At 38.9% G+C, this 22887-nt stretch overlaps 1 protein-coding gene across 3 annotated transcripts in view; it reads left to right on the top strand.

The window, feature by feature from the left end:
• palm2akap2 (PALM2 and AKAP2 fusion) overlaps window positions 1-22887 on the top strand; it is an 80156-nt gene that overhangs the window by 51915 nt on the left and 5354 nt on the right. For 2 of the 3 annotated variants that reach the window (XM_028025327.1, XM_028025329.1), the window contains 5 exons: window positions 18887-19105; window positions 19484-19831; window positions 20023-20121; window positions 20213-20314; window positions 20691-22086. In XM_028025327.1, coding sequence (XP_027881128.1) covers window positions 18887-19105; window positions 19484-19831; window positions 20023-20121; window positions 20213-20314; window positions 20691-22086 — 2164 coding nt within the window. The remainder of the gene's footprint in view (window positions 1-18886; window positions 19106-19483; window positions 19832-20022; window positions 20122-20212; window positions 20315-20690; window positions 22087-22887) is intronic. The other variant, XM_028025328.1, reaches the window with a different exon arrangement.

The following is a 22887-nucleotide window of genomic DNA, read 5'->3' as shown; positions in this document are numbered from 1 at the left end:
TGTGGCTGTGCAAGGACAAGTGAGTATATGATGGATGGATGGTTTGAAAAGTGCTTAAATTTCTGCTGCGGCACTTCGATAGAAAAGTAGGACTGCACTGATTGCAGTATTCTGGCCGGTCAGAGATCTTTTAAAAAAAACTGACCTGCGGATTCTGATTTTTTTTTTCTTGTCAGAAAAATAGCTAAATATAGCAAGTTGCTAAGAGCATAGAGCAATGCAGTACTGCTCCTCCCCCACTTCCTACTGCACATTGCTGGTCACTTGGTAAAAAGAAGTGTGGCACTTTTTTATGCAGAAAGGACATGTTGAGCTGTTTTGAAATATCTCAGGTCATAAAATCAGCTTTTTCTCTTAACTGTTAATGTATTGTCAGGTCCCTCTTGAAAATGAGATCTAGATCTCAACGGGGTTTACCTGATTAAATAAAGGAATATTGTTGTTTGAAAGCTGGTTTGCAAGCTATTAAGTGGTTAAACTATTTTTGATTCTGTATATTAGTTGTCCTTGTTCTTTGTGTCATTTCATCAAGATGCCACTCTGAGTAGTGAACCATATTGTCTGTGTCAAAAACTGACCCTGATTTATGTCTAAAAGTGTTTGAAGATGATACCAAAGATGTGAAAATGTGGTTAGTATGCAGAAAAAAGCACAAAGTCTGATTTTGTTTGTTTGCAACTGATTTTTTTATTTTCATGTTGAACTTTTTATATTCAGTTTCTTTTTTTTTTTGCTGTTGCCAAGCAACTTGCAGTTCTTTCACTAGAGACTTTGAAACCGCTAGTGATCTCTGAAGGGTGGTGTTATCTTGCTGATGATGGGTGTGAGTGTTATTAATTCCAATGCATGTCTGAAGATTTTAAGTATGTACTCTTAATGTCCAGAGAAAACCATCCTCTGGCTGTTTTAAATAAGAACATGCAGTCTTGCTGTTTCAGCTTCCAGTTTGAAGAGTTTGGCCTTGTTGTCTCATTGCCTTTAGTCTTGCTGATTAGTTTTACTTGACTGATTGATTGATTTTACAGTGGAGTTAATGACATTTTACCAGAGGGCAGCAGACCCGTTTATTGACACAGGAATGATGGACGTTTCAGTGGTTTGTCTTGGTGAATATTCTCACAGTCTGCAAGGCTTTCTTATTTTTGACAGCTTATGTTTGTTTTTCATGCTGCAGTGTACATTGCAAAGCCTTGCAAACACAGCCATCTGCTGAAAAGAAGCAGGAGAAAACAATTGGTAAAAAAATCTTTTGAAACACAACACTTTACAAAACTCTCATCCACCCTTGAACTTTTTCAGATTTAGTTGCAGCCCTACCTAACTTTCATGTATTTTAATTTATTTTATATGATGAACTCCCACTGGTAAAAATGTATCTTGGAATCTTACTGAGTTTTTTTAAATGACTTATTTAATAACTTCTAAATATTTATATATTGAGATAATTAAATAAATTATCTAGGGAAAAAAACTATACTATGCAAATGACAAAAGCTAAACCACACCACTGGTTTTAACTTTTGTACTACCAGTTTTTGATATGCTTACATTATAAATGTACTCGTATCCCACTCTATTTCTTCATATGCTGTTGTTACAAAGACACAAATCTCTCATTTGCCCTTAATAAATGTTGGGACAGGATGGGTTGGGAAGGACCAGACCCATCATTTGAATCGGGGAAAGGATGACAGATTTGTGGGCTGGGTTTGGAAGAGCCTTCAAATTTTGACAGCCTTTGTCGCATTGCTGTTACTTAGTAGAACTTCAAATGCAACTTCCAAAAGATTCAGCTCCTGAATTTTGACACAGCAATTGTATTGCCAGTTCCTCTTTGCTCAAATTAAATCAGATTGCCATTTTAACACTTTAAAACCCTATGATTTAATCTAAACTATTCGTTTAAAGCTTTGGGTGTATGTTTAGAGTCATTTTCCTTCTGGAAGTGGAATCTCCCTCCTAGACTGAAGTCTTTTGTAACTTTCAACAGCTCTGACCACAGTATCTTCTTCCACATATTGGCTGTGTCCCCTAAATGGCTTGTGACAAATTGGAAATAGGACTTGGCTTTCCACTGTTCCATAAAGACCAGATTTGTTGAGTGCACTTAGTGTTGTCCTATGAATACCCGAATTGTGGATTTCTACTTCAGAATAGCCATGAACCTCTGTACAGCCTCTTTGGTTGGTACTCTTATTTCCCTTCTTGGCTTTTCAAGTGGACAACCAGATCTGCATACGTTTGTGGTTATGCCACGCTCTTTCTGTTTTCCAGTTGATAACACTGAGGGGATTGAATATAAATGGATGACATAATCTTTAGAGCTTTTTGTAAACGATTGTGGAAAATATAAATGTTTTTTTTTTTTTTTTTTTACTGTTTTGGTTATGACATAAAGTCCTTATGAAATACACTAAAGGTCAATACTTTTGCGAGGTAATGTAGATGCAGTAGAACTTTATCCTTAATGAAACACACCAATTAATCAATGATGTCTTGCCAGATTTGTTCTGTAATCTTCAAAATTTTTGAGCTACAAAGGTTGTGTTTGTGGTGGATAAATATTTTTTTTGGTCCTCACTCCATTTAAAATAGCTCTCAATCTGCCTTTGCTGTTTTGTGTGGTCATCATTTGAAATCGGTTACTGATTGTGGAAATAGTGAAGCCAATCAGCAAGCTGCCAATTCAGGCAGCATGTCTGCCAATACCTCTGCTTGGTTCTGTGACAGAAAAGATCACAGCCGACTCTAGCGTCTGTCCAGAGGGATTTTCGACATGCTTCTTTTCCCACTGGGACGGTCGATGTCTGATAGAGTAGCATCCAGATTATTTTTTTTGTGCAGTGCGTGTCTGAGGGAAGCACATTTTCCACTTCCGCCCGTTTTGGCAAAGTAGAGTTTGTGAGAACACTGGCAGGAACAATAAAGTTATCACTGATGTCTTCTTCCTTCAGACCTCACCCTCTTCCCAGAAAGCCAACCCCGCACACTGAAACATATAATCACAGATTACATAACAGCTTTTTGATGCTGGTGAAGTTTGCCGAGGTAGAAATAGGAACAAGGCATTGTGGAGATAAAAAAAACGGATAAGAGAAGATAGCAGAGGAAGCAGACTAATTATACACTAGCTTGTGTCATGGCATATTTACCTCTTTGTTCATGAGTTACATGCATCAGCTGATAGTGAGTGGATAACTTGAAAAGAACGTCAAACATGTATCTTGGGTGTTCATCATGAAGAAGAAGTCATGTGAACGTCCCTCTGGCCAGCTCTCAGACTGAACAATAAAAAAATTTTCCCAGTGTCTAAACAACGTTTTCTTATACTTGTGCAGCTTAATGTAGGTCTCTAGGCTGTGAATGACACTTTGTGGCTATTTTTGTTAAACCTCTGGGAATAAATGACAGTGACACAGTAGAGTCTATGTGTGATTGTGGTTTCTCATTGCTCATACTACTTACAGAACCCTTTTAAAACACATTAAAAAAAATTTTTTGCCTGTAGAACAACACTTTACAAGACTGGAGCTTCAAGGGACACTGCACGTTTTCTCTTGATCAGTGGTTCCCAAACATTTTGCCTCGAAACTGTGACCATGAGAATCATAAGTTTATGATGCATTCAAAACAACATTAACATGGACTTTAGAAGACAAACTGCCCCACAACATCACAGGTACTCCACCATACATAACAGTGCACATGGGGAACCTTTTCATAAATCTATCCTTAGTTTGACACTTGACCCACTTGGAGTGTTTTTCTCTGAAATTTTGACCTACCCAAAGTCTCATCTGATCAAAGCATTCCAATTGCAATCCAAGTAACATTTAGCAAATTCAAAACATTTACTTTTAAGAAAGATAAGAACCGGTTGACATGTAAATAGCATCTAATAGTTGTCATAAAGACTTGATGCCCCAAGATGTCGCTCTTTACTGCAGTTTACAAATATATTTAAGAATTGTAGTTTTTAAAAACACAACCTGTATTTGGTAGATAGTATTTCAAATTTGTCCGGCTTATTTGTACAAGCAAAGAGTGACCAAATATCTATGTTGCTTTAGTTATTTACTAACATTAAAAAGGTCTTTAAAGTCTTAAATTTGACTTGTGACCTGCAGATACCTTGTTAATACATTACAGGGTTGGGAATCTTTAGGCACTTTGCAAATAGATTTGATTACAATTTAAAAGTCTTATGATGCGATTATATATCAATTAATGACCTAATATTGACCTCCGACCCCACCCAACATGCCTCCTGACAGATTTTCCACTTCACAAAAACTGAGTCCTTCTTAGCAATTTTCCGTTTTCCTGCTAGACATGCATGACTCCTAACACAACAGGCTAGCAGCTGGACAGTTATGCAGCTGCTATAACTGTGGGAATAGTTTGTCAGAGCTGTTACAATCACATCACTTTGTTTTACTCTGGTTGCAATGGGTGTAGTTTAGCATTTCAGGGAATTATCTTCAAGGTAGAATTTTCTATCCAAAGACCGCTTCGTAAGAGAGAAGTCCTGATACTAAGCATCTGTTGATGGTTGGACATCCTTCACCATAATAATAGGAATGAACTTTTCAATAACTTTTTTGAGTTAGGGGCTATTTTTGCTAGTTTCATAGGTTTTGGGTTGACAATGTTTTTTACTTACATTTTTGGTTCATGTCTCTTGTTTCAAAATATTTGCTATCAGTTTCACACATCCTGTATATTTTGTCCTATTGATTTTCTCTTTGATTGTGATACTCCCCATACACTGGTCAGGTGACACACTTACTGCATTTCAGAGCTCCGCCTTGTGCGATCAGATAATCAAAGCTTGTAAGGGTAAGATCCAGCTCCATGCATCAAAAAGCAGATTTTTTTTCTCCCACCATTTATCAATTCAGATTTAGTCACAATTTAAACATTTTTAAAGGGCTCTGCTTTAGTGCTTCTTTTCTAAGCTAAATAATATACTTTTTTCGAGCATCCGTATTAGAAATGCGTTATGTCCACCGTGATTATATTTGTGTCCCAGACAGGAAGAGAATTTGAAAGATTCAGGAAACACAACAATGCGACTTGGCCATATAATGGCTTCAGTTACACAACCTCCATTGCCCACTATTGTCCACAACATCCACCGATTATTATTGTTGTATTATGCAGCACAAACCATTCATTGAACACAAAGCAGAGCACAAAATACCTGCTAGTACAAACACTGTTTACACAAACACACTCAGACACACAGATAAGAATGAAGTGCAAAAAACAGAGGAAACTGGTTCAATATTTGAAAAAAAAAGCTGCACTTCTGCCGCTCTCAGCTACATTGAAATGAAAGTAAAAAGAGTTTTATCTTTTGCTCTGGGAATCCAGGAAAGTGTTGACTTCCAGGGTCAGAGATGCTTCCTCCAAGTTCAATTGTCAACCAGTTTCATTTTTAGACCTAAACAGAAGAATGTTTATATGGTTATATGGTTAGAAACCTTCTTGCGAAAAATTCCTTGTGTGGTGAAACATGATTTAAAAGGAAGTTTAACACAAACCACTTTCTTGTATCTGTTTAAAATCACTTGACACTTGTGATGATGGCATTATCAGTTGTAGATGTCACTCTTGGGTAAATGCAGTTAGATGAAAAACACATCTTTCATAAGCTATTACCACTTTTACTTGGAAGACACTGTGCCATGACAGAAAAAAGGGGAGAATTGAGAATTGTCTAAAAAACTCCACAATGTAATATAAGAATAGCTGTTAGTAATGACAGAAATTTGGAGTAATTTTAATTAGTAGTACACAGTTTGAGTTTTTAGTGATGTGTCAGAAGTAAAGTGGGTGTGTTTAGTGTATGGTAAGCTCATTGTCAATTTAATGGAATTTTTCTATCAAACAGTTTGTCTCTTATGTATCTTTCATATCGGGCATAATTTTCACCTGAAAACAAGTAAATAAAAAATGTCATTGCATTCTTAACAAGTGCCACTTAGTGCTAAAACAGTGTCACACCAGACGAGATGCGGGTTTACATTTCATGGTTGGTTGTTTGAATTTTTTTAATTTGGAAGATCATTTTCAAGGTGAACTAATGCAAAACCCTTCCATCTTAGAGCTTGCTCATGAGAAAGTGGAGCTTATTTTTGTGTATGAAACTGTGTTGTAACCTCAAAGCCCTACTGAGTAATAAAACCTCAAGGATGTTTTTGCATTTCAACTGTTGCTACTATCGATATCGTCCCAAATTTTCTTATTGGTGCATCGAATTACTCTTTTCTCCCATTACCAGTTTAATAATAGTCTGTCTGGCTCATTCTTCCGCAAGTTATCTTATGACTAAGAGTTCTGACTCTTAGTCAGAACCCGTTCAGATTGGTATTTTATCATGTGCAGAGCAGTTAGATTTTGGAAGAAGTCATGGAGGAGCCATGAAGCTGTAGCAAATGGAATTAGCTGTAGATGTTGTGACTTTTTAATAAGCCTGGAGGGCAACGACTGAGCAGCAGACGTTTTGTAGCTTATTGCAAGATCCCAACCTACACAAGACTGTTTTAGCATGAATGTTGTTTTCTCTTAGGTTGTTGACATCACAAGGGAACAAAGCCTTACATAGACAAGTGTTAGTTAATGTTAGCCACTAAACACTTGAAAGGTTATAATTATTCTTTATAGATATACAACATTTAAGTACAGAGAAACTATTTGTATATCCAATCATATATATTCACATTCAACGATGTAAATATTTTGTTGTGAGTTTTTATAAAAAAATTAATCTCTCTTTGTTAGAAAAACAAATTTTAGATAATGCAACAAGATAGTGTCATTCAAATAATTGGCCAACACTGCTAATCTCAAGCCCAGACTTGTTTATCGTGGGCTGTTTTAGTCCAGCGTGAAGCCTCTTTTCTTTGTCTAAATACTTGAGGCTAATGAGCTAGTTTCCAGAAATAGTCTGCTGATGAGCTCGGTGTTCCTCTCAGGGCCTCACACTGCAGGGCAGGTTAATGCTATAAGCTAGTGAGAACGTTCACAGTGAGAAGATTCACTCTGTCCTGACAACACACACATGTTAACATGCTTTATCTCATGGTTTGGAATAAACACCTTGCAACAGCATTGAGATGCAGGACTTTTCATTGTAGACACCAGTACCTTGAAAACTTTGGTCTTTTTGAAACATTTGCTTATTTTACATCTCTTGTCTTTAATAATTTCAGTTTTTATTTTTGATCTGAACTTGATGTTTTTGTATGACAGTGCTTATGCAAGTTTTAAAGTAGGCCTAAATCTAAAACTAACAAAATTTACCAAAGCTTTACTTAAAATTCACAAGTGCACTCATGTGTCTGTGTCTCCCAAAAGATATGTCATGTTCATTGAAAAAAAGAAAGCTGCCAAATGGTCTGTTAGCATTTAGACTCTCTGTGTGGTCTATGCACTCTGTGTCCTGTGGAGAAAATACCACAGTATTTTGATTCATACTGGGAGAGGATTAGAGTGGCCTTTTCTCCCCATCCTTACATATAGCCACATAAAAGCCCTAAATCACAATTCAGTCATTCTTCACTACCAGTTTCTTCCTTTGTGTTTGTTCAAACTTCCCAACCTTCAGGTTTTTATTCAGTCATGAGTTTAAAGAAAAAATGCCTTCTTGGCAGCTCTGTTGCCTCTTCCTCCCTTTTATGGCTAAGAATTTAAAACAGTTCAGCAATGAATGAAGGAGAACAAATCATTGCAATGCATTGTTGGTGTACTGTTGTGTGTTTGTGATGTGACGATTTGATATGAAACAAAGGAATCTGCTCAGCGGACTACAGGGTGAATTAAACTGTTGAATAATGGAGTCCGAGAAAATGTTGGGAAGGTACGTTTACACAAATATTATTCTGGATTTCAAGGAAGTTCTTAGACCTGATCTCAGTTTCCTTCTTAAAGTGGGAAATAATGATCTCAATGACATACATTTACTGATTGAGTGGCTGCTGGAAGGTTCAGCTGAGAAAAAAAACTTAAACTTAGAGACATGTTTCTCATTGGAGCAGTTACAAGTTTATTTACAAAAAAAATCTTCTAAACATCATGGATCAACATTTATTCATGTCTTTGCTCATAGTATTGGGTTTAGAACAATAATAAAAAGTAAGACATTGTGCAAAAAGAGGTTCTTTTAGATACAATTTTAGCAAACCTGAGTCATGCTTCCATTTTGTTGTGAAAGATCCTTAAAACCTCAAATGAGTAAATATGTTTGATCTATTGCAAATAGGTGGAGCGTTTGGGTTTTTGCACATTCTCTGTGTTACATGCACTGACCCTGTGTTGAATTAGCCGGGGCGTTCACTCTCGGGAAGCTTGGTGACTGTAGTGGTAACGTTCTTTTCTGGTGTGTAATCTGTGTCCCTGTAGTATGATGGACTATAAATGTCTTGGAAAAGTGATTCAAGCCTCCCAGACTGATGGACAGCAACAATTGTTTCTTTAAGTTTATTGGTTACTTCTTCCCACCATGAACGGCCAAAACTATTGCTTTTTTAGGGAGCACACTGGTCACACTGAAGGGTTTCTGATTGTAATTGTAGGAACACGTATTCTTATTATTAATATGGAATTGGTTCAGGTGAACATAGTTTGTCATAAACAACCTTTACAGTTTGGGTTTGTTTTGGTTCATGTGTGTAGAATATTTTTTTAAATACTTGGTGTCTTTATTACGTCTCTATTTGTACAAGTCTTTAAATTGTGGCAACAAACATTTAGTTTTTCATTTACGCGATTTTTGTCAAATCTGCTGTATTTTAACTTGAACACAGTTAATTGATTTAGATTTTTTTTGGTTTGTTTTTACAAGAAACCATACTGTAGTTCTCATTGGTCCAAAACCTAACCTAAGATCTAATCACATTGTCCAGTTAGCCATGAGATTCTTGTAATAATATAACTTTGAGTAAATATGCCACAGTTTCACAGCCTCATGTAATTAACACAAAAAATATGTTATTTTAAATCGAAGCGCAACTCTTATTGCATTATTTAGGCTAAAATAACATAATGATATTTAGTTTTTATTAGCTATTTCTCATTATACAAGAGTTAGTCCCTATTGTTTAAAATCAGAATAAGAGGTTTAATGTTCTTATAACAATGATTTAAGCAGTTTACTTTAACTATTTAGAAAATTGAAAGACTCAATTTTACTTTAATCAGAAGTAGAGAGATAAATTTAAAGTATATTTCAGCCAAAGCAGTAGTTGGAAAAGATTTATATCAGATGTACACAGAGTTGGAAGAGTAAAGCAAAATATGGAGTTAATATTTGTTTAATTTAGTTTAAATCTTTAACTACTCCGGACTCTGTTGTTTAACATGACATTGCTTAATGACCAACTCTCTTTTAGTTTTAACATCAAGATTTTCCAAACAGCCAGTTTTCTTTCTTATAAACAAGAACCATGTGTGATACTAATGAGCCGAAACAGTTAAGACATGGGTGGCACTGCTCCGTACAACCGGATGAAATTTCCTCTGACATTTTATTAAAGGACATTGAACAGTAAGAACTATATGATAACGGGTTACATTATTATAATTTTTTTAACTGTAATCTATGATACACCTTGTTACGCATAACTGGCCAATGTTTATGTTTAACACAGCTGGATGATAGAAGCAGAAACAAATGACTGTGTTATTAGTTCAGATAGATCAGGTCAACCTGTACTCTAACACTGTTTACTCAACTCTGTGAGTATACATTATCTAACACACAGACGCACAGTGAACCACTCAGTGGACAGCCAGCCCAAATAAGTAGTGTTTTTATTACAAAGCTATGGCTATTATTATAAAAACATGATTACACACCAAAGCAATGTCATAACCTTTAGTCTAAGGAGAAAATAATACAGCACTACTTCTCTGTCTCCCTCAGATCATGTTTATCCCAGTTTGTCCAGTACATCTGTTGGGAGCGTTAATCGGTCTGTCTGTCTTGCGTTTAAAGACCTTGCACACAATTCACCGCACTCTCTGGCTACAGACCTTCCTTCTGAAGGGCTCTCGTCTGTGAGCATGTCGGTGTGCATGGCCGTGTGTGTGGGGAGGCGCTGCTGTGGAGTGTAGCATTAGTATTCTGTCTGGAGAATGGCACCGAAGCTCCTGCGGGGCCCTTTGTTGCTGCTCTGGGAAGGAGTCTGTGGGGGTCGGAGATGTGTGTGAGTGGTGGCGAGAGACGTTTGGAAAGGGACACAAATAGCTTGCTATGGGTCCAGACATGTTGCACATTCTTTTTCAGCACTCAAACCTGAAGGGACCTTCATATGATTTCAGTCTCCTTGTTTTATGCTCTGTGGCGATGGGTAGGTGAGAACTGCCTTTATTAATATTCATTAGCACTGCAATTTGACATTACTCTGCCAGATTGGAGGGCTGTGTAACCGCATAAAGATACTCATTCAGCAGCTTTTCTAATATACTAGTTCTGCTTAGAAACAGCTTGGATTTTAGCTGTTTCTGTCAGTTTGTTTGGCTAACAGATGTTTCAGAGTCACTAATAGTAATCAGTCATCAGAGCCAAGTCGTTCCATTTTTGATCACTTTCTGCTGCCTGAAGTGAACATCTGTTTGTTTATTGTGCTATGGGCTCAGATTTGTGTTTTATTTCCTGTGTTGATTGCTGTTTCCACAGATACGACTGTGCACAATGTCCTGATTTCCTGTTGAAATGACCTGTGAGTTGTGATAGGCTTTTATCCAGTATGTTACATCTTTTAGTCTCACTTTTAGGTTAAAAAACATGTACTCCTCATTTTTTACTTAAATGATCTTATCATGCAGTTAGACTGTTTCTTAAATAAATTTCTACTATAGTATCAGGATGATGAACCAGGCTTCTCCATAAGTGGAAGGAATTGCTTTTGGGAAGATGATATTGCCTGGAAGGTCTTACTCTCTGGATAAACACTGTCAGTTCCAGTAAATTATAGATAAATTATGTTCTGAAGTTCAAACATAAATATAAAACACTCCTTCCTGCTAAAAATGCCCCTTAACTGTCCACCAAACTCTTCAAACTCAATTTTATTTTCTAATTAACTGAACATGACTTATCATGTACAACCTCCTTACTAGCTGAACATTTTATACTGCATTAAACAAGTGTCTCCAAATATATGTCGTGCTTAAAGAGCCATGATGCCTGGTACTTAATTAGCTAACATTCATTGTTGTCCAAACAGTTTTTTATGATGTGCATGTTTTGAAGTGTTGCTACCACAAAGATTAGTTTGTGATATAGAATGGAGTCTAACATGAAAAGCACAGACTTCAACTTTTGCCTCTGTTAAGGTTGGTGTTTATGATTAGACCTTAAGAAAGAGATTGGACACAAATGGTATCCATGGTGTCCAAGGTTACAACCATTGTTGACCCAGAAAAAACCATTCTGTTATCCCCAAGACTTTTGGGAAAATATTCAGCTGGCTGACAGGACAAAAGTAGAACTTTGGTGTGAAACAAACACAGCATTTCAGAACTAAAACATTATGCTGCCAGTTAAATATGGTGGTGGTGTTGCTTTTGTTCTTGACAACAAAATCCTGAAGGAAAATGTCCTGTCACCATCTAGAATCCAAACACCCTCAGGCCCAATTAATGTTTTATGTACTAAAGTTTACATTTGGTCAAAAATTAGGGTTGTTGCATTATATAGAATAGCAATCCTCAGCAAAATATAATTGTATACTTTATCAGTAGCACAGAAGGCTGCCTGGACTTCAATAATGTGTAAACTATTGTTTCCTAAGTACTACAATATGCTCTTACAGTTTATTGTTTCATTATTTGCCTTTTGGATCAATCACAACCCACTTCCTGTGCTTAAGATTGCTCTGGGCGATACAGTTTATGGGTTTCATAAAACTGACCCAGATGCGAGTAATTACACACATACAAAAGCACGTAAATAAACTATCCTCCTCCTGACCTTCTCTATTTTTCTGCTATTAGCTTCCAGTTTGTTCGTCGCCTGGACTCCATGTAATTAGCTAATCTCTTTATAGATCACTAGCACTGACATGCGGTGTTGCAGGAAAATCAGCCTGGATGCGAGTTCTCCGGTGCACATGGGCCATAATTGGGTTAGTGCCCCAGTTTTGTGTGACTGATTAGGTTTCATTATATTTCCTTTAGCTTGAGACCACAGATTGTGCATTGTCATTTGAAAATAATACGTGTTTTGCTCATGTTTACTTTCATTATGTTTCTTTTATGGGGCTGAGACTTGTTCCAAAGGGTTAGGCACCACTTGTTTTATTCTGATATGTATAATTGTTAACGGGGCCCATAAATGCTGTTGTTGAAGCCTCTGTCTCACTCACATTAGAATAGTCCCCTGACTTATGGACCACCCTGCTGCTCTCCACAAACTCTTCTGATTTCCATCAGTTTGGGTTCAAAATTAGTATACCCATTAAATTGAAAGTCTAATTGCAACTGTTTTGTGGTCAGGGCTGATGAAAGACAAGTCCACCAAAAAAATACCTCATGCTTTGAAGTACGTTTCATTTCAAAATGGCTCCGTTTTGAGGTTAGTATATACAAAGTGGCTTGAAAGAACAATAATCAGCAAAAAACTGAATAGTTGTTGGTCTGGTTCAGTTTCCTCAAACTGTTTACTGGAATAAATGTAGTATGTCAGCCCAGAACCACATCTTCACCTTCTTACTCGGTATTGCCATACATCTTGACCTGTGTTGCTTGTTTGCAGCAGCCTGTAATGGCTCTTGTAAATTTGAGGAAAGTGTTTCCAGCTCCTTTACGTCTTGCTGTGGTGTTTGTGAGCAGAGAAAGTGAACCATGACTCAGGTCAGCTCTGGTTTCACAGATCCTATGTCCCAACATGTATCTGATCACACAAAACACCCGCAGACACATAGCCTTAGGATTTTGACATTCTTTCTGGCAGAAAGTTGACAAGATTTAAAGTACCTTGTGAAGTACTTTGCAATGTAAAGTACTTTTAAACCACTGCACCAGTATTTGATGTAGAAACCACAAGCTTTAATATATTTTATTGAGTTTTTATGTTACAGACCAACATAGACATTGGATTTCCATCTGGCCGGTCCCTCTGATCAGATAGGAACTAAATTCCATATTTATTATATAATTATTTATTGTGTTTTACATTTATGTATGCCTTTCTCTGACATGAACATAACTCTCTGGGGTAGCCATGCCCCAGCCCCTCCCTTGAAAAATGCTGGGGATGCTCCTGTGAGTATGTCAAGTATTTATTCATAAGAAAGAAAATTAAAACATTTTATTTTCCTCCTCCTTTACAGCTATGCACTAAAACTCCAGTTAAATACATTGAGGTTTGTTTTAATAATGTTACAAAATGTGGACATTTTTGTTTTTAATGTTTTCACGTACTACTGAAGTAATTTACAGTAGAATTTGGACTTTATGCTCATACAGTCTCAAACGTCTCAGATCAGTATTTATTTGCCCCTAATTTGTCTTATAATAAAATATTTTGAAGCTTAGAGGCTTCACATTAGAATCTGGCTGTAGGTTTCATTGTTTTCATTAAATTGTGAATGCAGCCCCTAAGTCTGTCTAACCCTCACAAGATACTGAGTCACAGGTTTCATACAGATGATGACAGAAGAAAATGCCAGCACCCCAATCAGTCATCATCTCTTCATCATAGCAGCCCCACCTGCTTCTTTCTGCTTTTTCCCCAGTTTTGATAGAAGCTGGAGGGCCAAGTGGAACCTGGGTGTGTGTGAAGAGGAAGCGCAGTGTGGATGCTTTTTCAGGCCGGCGTGTGCGTGGGTGTGTGTGTGTCTAAGACCTTGCAGAGTAGGTAGCTTTGTGCATGTGGGCATCTGGAGAAACGCGCACGCTTACGGGCGTATGCACACATTTAGCCCATGACATCACGACTCTCCACGCAGCTGACAGGAATGCCGCTCAGAAAGGAGAGGCTTTGTGGAGGAGAGGAAAGAGACGGGAGGGGAGGAAAGAAGGGGAAGAAGGAGAGGAAAAGGCTTGGCCGCGGAAAAGTCCAGTGCTCGCGCAATCTGGAACAGGACGGATCAGGGCTGGACCCAAGTGGACAGAACCGAATAGGAAAACGGATAACGATTAAGCGAAGAAGACACACTAATGGTAGAAATGATTGTTTTGCCGTAGCATGGATCCAAAGCTGACTTTGTTGAAATAGATGAATCCGTTGGTGTTTTTGAGAGCAACAGGTGAGGATGAATCTTTTTTCTTTTTTTGCAGTGTTTTGACAATATTTATTGAAGAGGACTAATGTGCAATAGATGCAATCTTCAGTATTTTAATCTTGATGCTAAAATGTCACTGAGCTTGAATATTGTCATGAAAAAACTGATTCTAGGCTATACTCACTGATGTCACGAATACGCACAGGACAGTTGTGTTTGCTCAGAGTTCACAGTCCAGGTTGTTTGAATCTGAGAAGAGGAGGAGCAAACCTGCAGACAGTTCCAGTTACTCCACAGGATCGTATTTATCCAAGAAACAGAGCCAGGAACCGACTGTACTTGCTTGACACAGGAATGATTATTCTGAAGTCAGAGTTTTAAAATCCAAATCGTCAGATTTAAGCTAATATAGAAGACTGTTTGTGGTATTTAAAGTTAGGGCTGTATCTTATTGAGGTGAAAGTTTTATAGAAAAACCCATGATCAAGGCTTTAAAATATTATGTGACTTTTATTTCTGGTCAGGATGGATTTGGATTTCTTCTCTAAGCATGCAGCTTAGCGCGCATGTTTTGACATTGTGTTTATGTGTCTGTGTGTTTGCTGGGGATTTTTGTGCATGACGGCCAGAGTGTAAGCATTTCCAGATGTTCTGAATGGAGACAACTTGTAGATTTAGAGCGCAGCAGGCTCAGAAACATTCACGATTGACTAACAGTGCTTGGTATGTGTTTCCACATAATTCACCCAGTTCCACCCCTTTTAATACCAATGAAAGTCCTCCCTGATAACAGCTCTACAGATGATCGGTTTTACTTTTTCTTACTTTCTTTTTTACCCATTCTCAGAAATTCTCCTTTTTAACTTTCCTTGGACAAGAAAGGTTAACATCGTCCTTCATCACAAGAATTAAAGTCTGCGCCTTGAGGACAGCAAGCTATGCCTGGAATGTGTGTGTTCACCTCAGTGTGAAACAAAAATCATATACCAACACACACCTCATGTATAAGTACACACACCGCTGCGCAGTCACAGCCACCCTTTTTTCAGTCTTGCATTTGAAGCAGAATTGTGTTGCATAGGAGACATTCCTGTACTTTAGTTCTGTTTTCCTGAGGCAGTAAAAGGATATCCTCCCCCTCTGTTCTGTCTGCTGGACACACACCCCTACACTTGCACAAACACACACATTCCTGCGTGGACAATCATGCATGTGTCGCAAATACAGTGAGCTCGATGGGAGTGTGAAATTAGAGGCTACATCTGGTCCTCATATGATCGCTGACATAATTAACAGTAAAAAATGATTTGACTTGTTTAAAGGCAAAACTGCTTTAATCTGACAGCTGTTTTGCTGAAATGTTGGTAAAAGTTGATTAAAACTTGAAGAGATCTATTGGATTTTGAGTTTAGTTTGATTGTTTTGGTTGAGATGTTCCAGATATGTTTCATTTTACTGCTGTATTGTTAGTCACTAGTGTTGCTTTTTACCTCACCAGTGCCTCAGTTTCCTCCTTCTGTACAGCTGCTTCCCATCTACTCGTTTACTCACCTGTGTTGCATCCAGTAATCAATACTTCTTGGTTCACCCAATATCCTCCTTGCTCCCTGTTTGTGTCCTAAATCCTACATCCAGGATTTGCATTGTGAATTACTGCAACTCTCCTCCTTGCTATCTTGACCACAGCGAATCATTATGTTATGGTATTGACTTTTAAAGCCCTACTTCCCCTACTTGGTGATTTTAGTCAAGTGTTTGGCTATTTCTGTATTTGTGTAATATTTTGACCTTTTACTAAAAGCAATGTAGTAATTGTTCAACAATTGTGTTCTGGTTCTAAAAATACTCAAACATTGAAAAGAGCCATACAATTCTCCAACAAGAGGTTAACTTGTTTGATAAATCTACCGTAATGTTATAAAAGATACTGTTCATAAAGAAATCTTACTCAACACACACAGCTACAGTCTTCAATAAATTTCTCCTTTGGAAGTTTTTATGCTGTGACATTTCCTGAACTGCTAGGCTAATGCTAGCGTGCTTACTCTCTGTTTTGATAGGACTCATTAATGTTTGTGCTAGCTTTAGGTAGCATGCATTACATATGCTTAAAATTGCTTAAAAAAACTGTTCAGTAATCTGCAGCACTTCATTCAGAGATAGACGGTGTGCTCTAACCTGATGATTCCCTGATATCTGCAGTTATTACAATTAAAGAGGCTAATTTTTCAAATGCCATGGAGCGTCCAAGTTCACTTCGGACTGAAATTCAAGTCATCCTGTTGGACATCTTTGTAAGTCTGTTAAGTCTAATGGAAAATAGACACAATGTGCTGGTGTATTTATCTCAAAAGGACCGTATTAAATAAGTATTTTTTTATGGGACTCAGCTAACTAAGTGAGCCAAATACCCTCAAACCCACAATTTTTCTCAGGGGAGGGTGGAGAAGACCACACCGAAGTGTAGAAGAAAATCTTTGCCTGATTATGAGACAGACAAGAAGTCCTTTTCAGCAAGCAGGCTGCTATAATCCACCATGTGACTCCTTTGGCTGCTGTCTCTGTTCCTGTGGCGAGAGGAAGCACAAGAGGAAGGAAAAGATGCAAAAAGAGGATTGAGGGGATTCAGGCAGGCAGAGAAGGGCTACATAATGAAAATGACCTAGATTTACCCCTCTGAGTGATGATAAGTCCGGGTCCGATCTGTCACTGGTTCTGTTAGAGGCTCAAAAAGCTGCAAACACCACTTTCCTATCCCATTGCGTGCTTTAACTGAAGGTTGAGCCAATTTGCTCAAGTGACCCTCATTAATCTCCACACACACTTTCAAAAGTTGGAAACACAAAGGTTAACAGCTTCTCTTTGAGATAAACACACGCTTACGGAAGAAGCAGTTGGTGCAAAGACCTTTAAAAAGCGGAGGCCAATAGATTATTTGTCAGAGACCCTCAGAAGAACAAAGGGACGGGTCATAAACACAGGAGTGTGTAAATGTAGCTCCTGTTGAACAGCAGGGTAGGAATGTTTGGTATGGATGGGTCACTGAACCAGGAGCTCTGATTCCTGGGCGGATTACTTTCTTGGAAAATCTCAGTGAAAGTGAAACATTAGCTACACGTAATACAGTGATTTAAAAATGAGTCACACATCTTATTATTTTGCAGTTGTGAAAAGAAAGCCGAGAAGATGATCTGTTGCAAACATGGGATGGAAACCTTACACAGTACATCAACATGGAGACACCGAAGCATGGTGGTTTCAGCATTATGATGTGGGGATGCTTCTCTTCAACATGTACAGAGGCCAGAAAAAACTTGAAACTCAATTGGAGGTTTGGAGTCAAAGTTAAGAACTAAGGATGTTTTCACACCTGATAGTTTGGTAGAGTCGATTTGATTGGAGACCAAAATGGCCAGATTTGTTACATTTTCAGTTTGGTGTGCTTCACTTTCACATCACCTGTGATGGCACTGCACCAAAAACCACTGAAGGACACAAGACGAAAACCTCAGAAGAAGACATGAGCGCAACTTCCTTCTTCGCAAAATGTAAACGAAAATGGAGTGGCTTCAGATTTTAGCTGTTAGAGGATTTCTCTTTAGTTTTGGCGAAAGACCACAAGCCATTTCTTCTTCTAGGTCTAGACTCGTGTTTTTTTTTTCTACATTAACCCAGAATGCCCTGTGCTATAGTTCACTTCCTGCTTTTGCATTCATAAATGCAAAAGCATTTATGAATGCCGATCCGCTTGCATTCATATGTGCATTTGAACGTTGACAGAGTTCACTTTAGGGGAATCATTACCCAGGTTTTTGGTGAACCAGAGTTAGCTCTTTTTGGTTCACATCAGAGTTTGATTGCGCATTCACACATTCCCCAAATGAATCAGATTTTCTTGGCAAACAAACTAAAGTTTGATTAAAGCAGACTAAACGGGGCTGGTGTGAATGCACCCTAAGTTGAATTAGTATTCTGTGGCGGGATTTATTTGCTATTAACAGATTATGTCCAGTCAATCTCAATAATTTTCAGGTATTTTGCAAAGAAAAATATTCAAAAAATTTCAGGTTGTAGATGTGTAAAACTTTCTGAATACAAATGTCCGCCCTGAAATATTTTTCAGATTATTTGTGAAAGAAAAAGGAAAAAGTACATAATCTTTTCCTTTGATTTTAACTTTTCCTTGCTGTATTATATAAAATTCCAGTAAAATACATAAATGTTTTTTTGTTGTAGTACAATAACACCAAGGGGCACTGAAACATGAGTCACTTCTAGAGATAAGCATCATTATTATCTCTCGCATTTGTCCAAGTTTACTAAGACTTTTGTTGGATTTAGAAAAATGTTACACATCATTTTCCCAAGTTATTTTATACCAGTTTAGAAATGCCTTTTTGATTGAGACAGTTTATGTAGCAGCGTATGATTGGTGCCCTCTAGTGGTCAGTGCTAGTCAATGCACTATAGGATAGGAGAGGATTAAACACTTTCCTGGTGCAATGCAGATTTACACACACAGGAAGTGTGTGTGTGTATTTTCTTAGAGGGTCCAGGGAAAAGTCAGAAGTTAATCTTCTTGCTAAGTGGATTTGACTGTTGTTTTTGTGACTAAACTACCTTCTGAGGCGCATGTTTGTTTGCCAACACAGAACCCGTGGCGAGCAGCCGAGGATGCCACTGACTCTTCACCAAGAGAGCGAGCCGTAAAGAGTGTCAGTTTCCAGGAATCAGTCAGCGTTATCACTGACAGACCTGCAAACATGGAGCTGGAGAGCCAGCAGGTCCAACATGGCTGCCTCAGAAGCCCCAGCAACCAAGGCCAGAGTGTAGTTGTGAAAGCAGAGACACCAGACAGCGAGGTGGTGCAAGTATGCTGCATTTTATTCCATCTATTTTGTAAAAACATTCATCCACGATTGCTGGATGATTGTTGGTGTAAAGTAATTATTTTGAAATTCCAGAGTTCTGTAGTCAAATGTTTTGAATCTTTACTTTTCATTTTGTTAAAATGCTGATTGATTTAAGAAAACGTGCTTAGAATATTCATTCATTTTTATTTTATGTCTTAGTTTTGTACAATTTATTTTTTCAATTTTATAGATTTTTTTGTGTCCAAATTATTTGAAATGATATGATTAAAAGATACATATTTGTACAATTTAAGATGAGCTATATTCTGCATCAAAATGCCTACTTTCCCATTTCTGCCTGTAAAATATTGTTTTCTTCATTTTATGTGTTCACAGGAGATCAGCTACCTGGATCAGGTGCTGGACGCAGCTTCAGAGACTCCCACTAATGGAGACCCCTCACTGTCAGAGCATACAAAACCAATCAGTATCAACGGAACATCTTCTTCTGTGTGTGTGTCTGACAATCGGCAATCAATCCATGTGGAGGAGCAAAGGTCGAGCACGTTCCCCCACCTGGAGTCTGCCGTAAGAACCAATGGTCACTTCCAGGGAGATGAGTCGGGGCATGGCGCGGTCAAGTTTGAGTTGCGAGCGTTTCAGGAGGAGAGACGACCAGCAAAACTTTTCACACCCGGAGAAGAGCAGCAGGTCAGGGTGACGAGGAGGCGACCATCAGAAGAGGTAATGTGTGTTGTGTGTAGTAGATCCACTACCACAGCTAAAATACACACCGGTGTGTTGTTTGGGTTTTTCTCTGATACATTTTTCTTTGAGTAGAACACTTTTTCCTTTTCTAATCATGAATTAAAATCATTACGACCTAATATGTTTATATTCACACACTTTTTTCAAAAACTGCTCTTCTTGTCCAGGTTCAGGAACTGGAACGCGAGCGCCAGGAGCTGATCAAAGACCAGGCAGTCAAGAAGAACCCTGGTATTGCACAGCGCTGGTGGAATCCTCCTCTGGAGGTAGACTTTAGCCCTCAGTCTTTGGTTTTCTGTGAACTCTGACCCCCTGACAGGTTGATTTATCAGTTGTTGGGCTGTTTAATCATTTAAGGTGCCTTTGGAAGAGCAGCTGGACGGAGACCAGCTGGAATCTCTAAAGAAATATCAGGAGAGGAAACAGCGGAAACAAAATCATCCCTATCCATACGCTCAGGTAACATACACACACAACATGCAGAAAAAAATTTTTAAAAATTAAATCTGAGAAAAATAGCAAACTCCACTCATGTAGGTTCAGCTATTTTTTCCAAAGTAAAATATAAAAAAAAATAAAATATGGCAAAATAGGAAACTGCATTAATGTAGGTTTGACTGTTATACACACATTGCAAATTTTCAAAGTTTTTATTTTTAAATACTTTCTTTTCCAAATTTAAATTTTTAAATTACTTTGCTTGCAATAATATTGGAACAAATTTCTCTCCATAGTTTTCAGTTATAATGTGTTGTAATATGAAAAAGCTGATGGCTTGTGATGACTTAAGTTTACATCTCATTTTCACTGCCATGTTTCTAATATGTTCTTGCAGCCCCACATGTCTGGTCCCCCAGCAATGGTGACCTTTGATCCTGATGTAACTAGGAAGGAGGACATTCTGGAAGAGCAGATTGATTTCTCATCTGCCAGGAAGCAGTTTCTGCAGGGAGACGCTGCCAAGAAGAACCTCATTCCTCAATTGTACTCTGCCAAACCTTTCTGTAAATCCGGAACCAGGAGCAGCCCAGGCATCAGCGACTTTGTTGCAGAAACCGGAGAGACTCACGTGACGTGGTCTAATGAGGGGCTGGCAGAAGAATTTACTTGCGCCCGAGCCGTGATGACGATCCTGCCGGAGCAGGAAGAAGGAAAGGATCTCAGCCAACCGTTCCACCCAGAAGAGTTTGACTCTGGGTTGGATGAGCTGTCCGTCCGCTCTCAGGACACAACTCTCTTCAGTTTGGATAATGTTTCAGACAGCGGGGCGTCTCTACCCCCGACTCCATTACCACTCACTCCAGTATCGCCCCCCACCCCTCAGCCCACAACTCCAGTCAACGGGCAGAGTGCCGGCGGCAGCCCAAACGAAGACGAGTTGGAATTCCACGCCGGGGTCCTGGTCCAAAACGCCATCCAGAGCGCCCTCGCCGCTCAGAACGGAGGGGAGCTGAACTCCTCCCAGCTCAGCAGCCCAGTGTCTCCATCCTCTGCCTCCACAAGCAGCCCAGTGCCAGTCTCATCCTCACCTGTGTCTTCTACTGGAGCTCCCAGCTTCCAGTCGCCTGCGTCCTCCAGTCCTGCGCCGTCCATCCCGTCCCCGCAGCCGGACACACAGTCTGGTGAAAGAGTGGGGTCAGAGTCCTCCAGTTCATCCCGACTTTCCCAGCTCCAGACTCCTTCTCCTCCGCCTTCCCAGCCTGTTTCCCCACCGCAGAGGCCCAGAAACGGAGGCCCACGGATCAAAATCCAGTCGTCCTACACGCGGGCGCTCGCCTCCTCAGCTCCAGCTCCTGCACCCGCTCCTGTTCCAGCTAACGTCCCCAGGCCGACCCCCGTCTACCGCCCCCCATCTCCTCCGAGCCCAGAGAAGCCGGAGTTCAGCTACTTCAGTAAATACTCTGAGGCGGCTGAGCTCCGCAGCACGGCAGCGGCATCTCGAGGCCCCGAGGTGGAAGCAACCGCTCAAGGCCCATTCCGCCTGCGCTCTAAAAAGCAGAAAACTTTGTCCATGATCGAGGAGGAGATCCGAGCCGCTCAACAGAGAGAGGAAGAGCTGAAGAAGCAGCGGGAGACGCAGCCCACCGTCGTCTTCCGGCCCAGCGCCGCGCCCAGTAACAGTCACGGACCGGTGAGGACGGGAGTGAGACACGGCACCATTTCCCCCGCAGATAAGATGAAGAGCAACAGCCTGCCAGCTAGGCTCACCCTGACAGCACGGACAGCGCCAGGTTAGTTAATACTGGGACTGAATGTTTTGGGAATCAACTATTCTATCGATTATTCTGACAATTAATCGGTTAATCGGATAAAGAAATTGGCACATTCCGCAGATTTCTTATTTAACTATGTGCATTTTTTATGCAATGTTAGAATAATAATAATTCGTCTCCTTTTTAAAATAAGAACATAAACATTTTATTGCCTAAAATGTAATAACATAGCATTCCTTTCGTGTACGTTTGATCATTTGTAGCAAAGAGTAATATAGGTACAGTGTAGGGATTATTGATTTTTTTTTTTTTAATGAAACAAGCAAGGTGTTTAACAGGATGTTTTTTTGCATATAGAATTTTAACCTGGCAAATCTAAAACTATGACACTTGTGGAGATCAAAGTGTTTTTTATATTAAATTCCAAAGTGTAGATATTTTTTCTTCAGTTTTAGCTTAATTACTGCTCTAACTATGTTGTTCTTTTAGCAAATTACTTTTGTTTTGGGGTTTGTTTACTCCAGTTAACGATTAATCAGTTGCCAAATTAGTTGACGATTATTCCAATAATCATAAATAATCTGATTGTTTCAACTGCAGGTAATAGTGTCACACTTTTACACAATTCATGCAAGAATATTCACACTCTAAGGGTTTGACTGTTCTTGTCACATTAAAAGCATAACATTTGGCGTATTCTATAAGATTTTATGATAGATCAACACAAAGAAAAACAGAGGTGCATGTTTTAGCAGATGGCAACCATAAGTACAGCCGTTACTACAATGGAGTTGTTAAAAACATGTTTATGTGTTCAAA

Source organism: Xiphophorus couchianus, chromosome 8 (assembly GCF_001444195.1).
Source record: "Xiphophorus couchianus chromosome 8, X_couchianus-1.0, whole genome shotgun sequence".
NCBI classification, from domain to species: Eukaryota; Metazoa; Chordata; class Actinopteri; order Cyprinodontiformes; family Poeciliidae; genus Xiphophorus; species Xiphophorus couchianus.
This window is presented reverse-complemented; position numbering and strand designations above follow the sequence as displayed.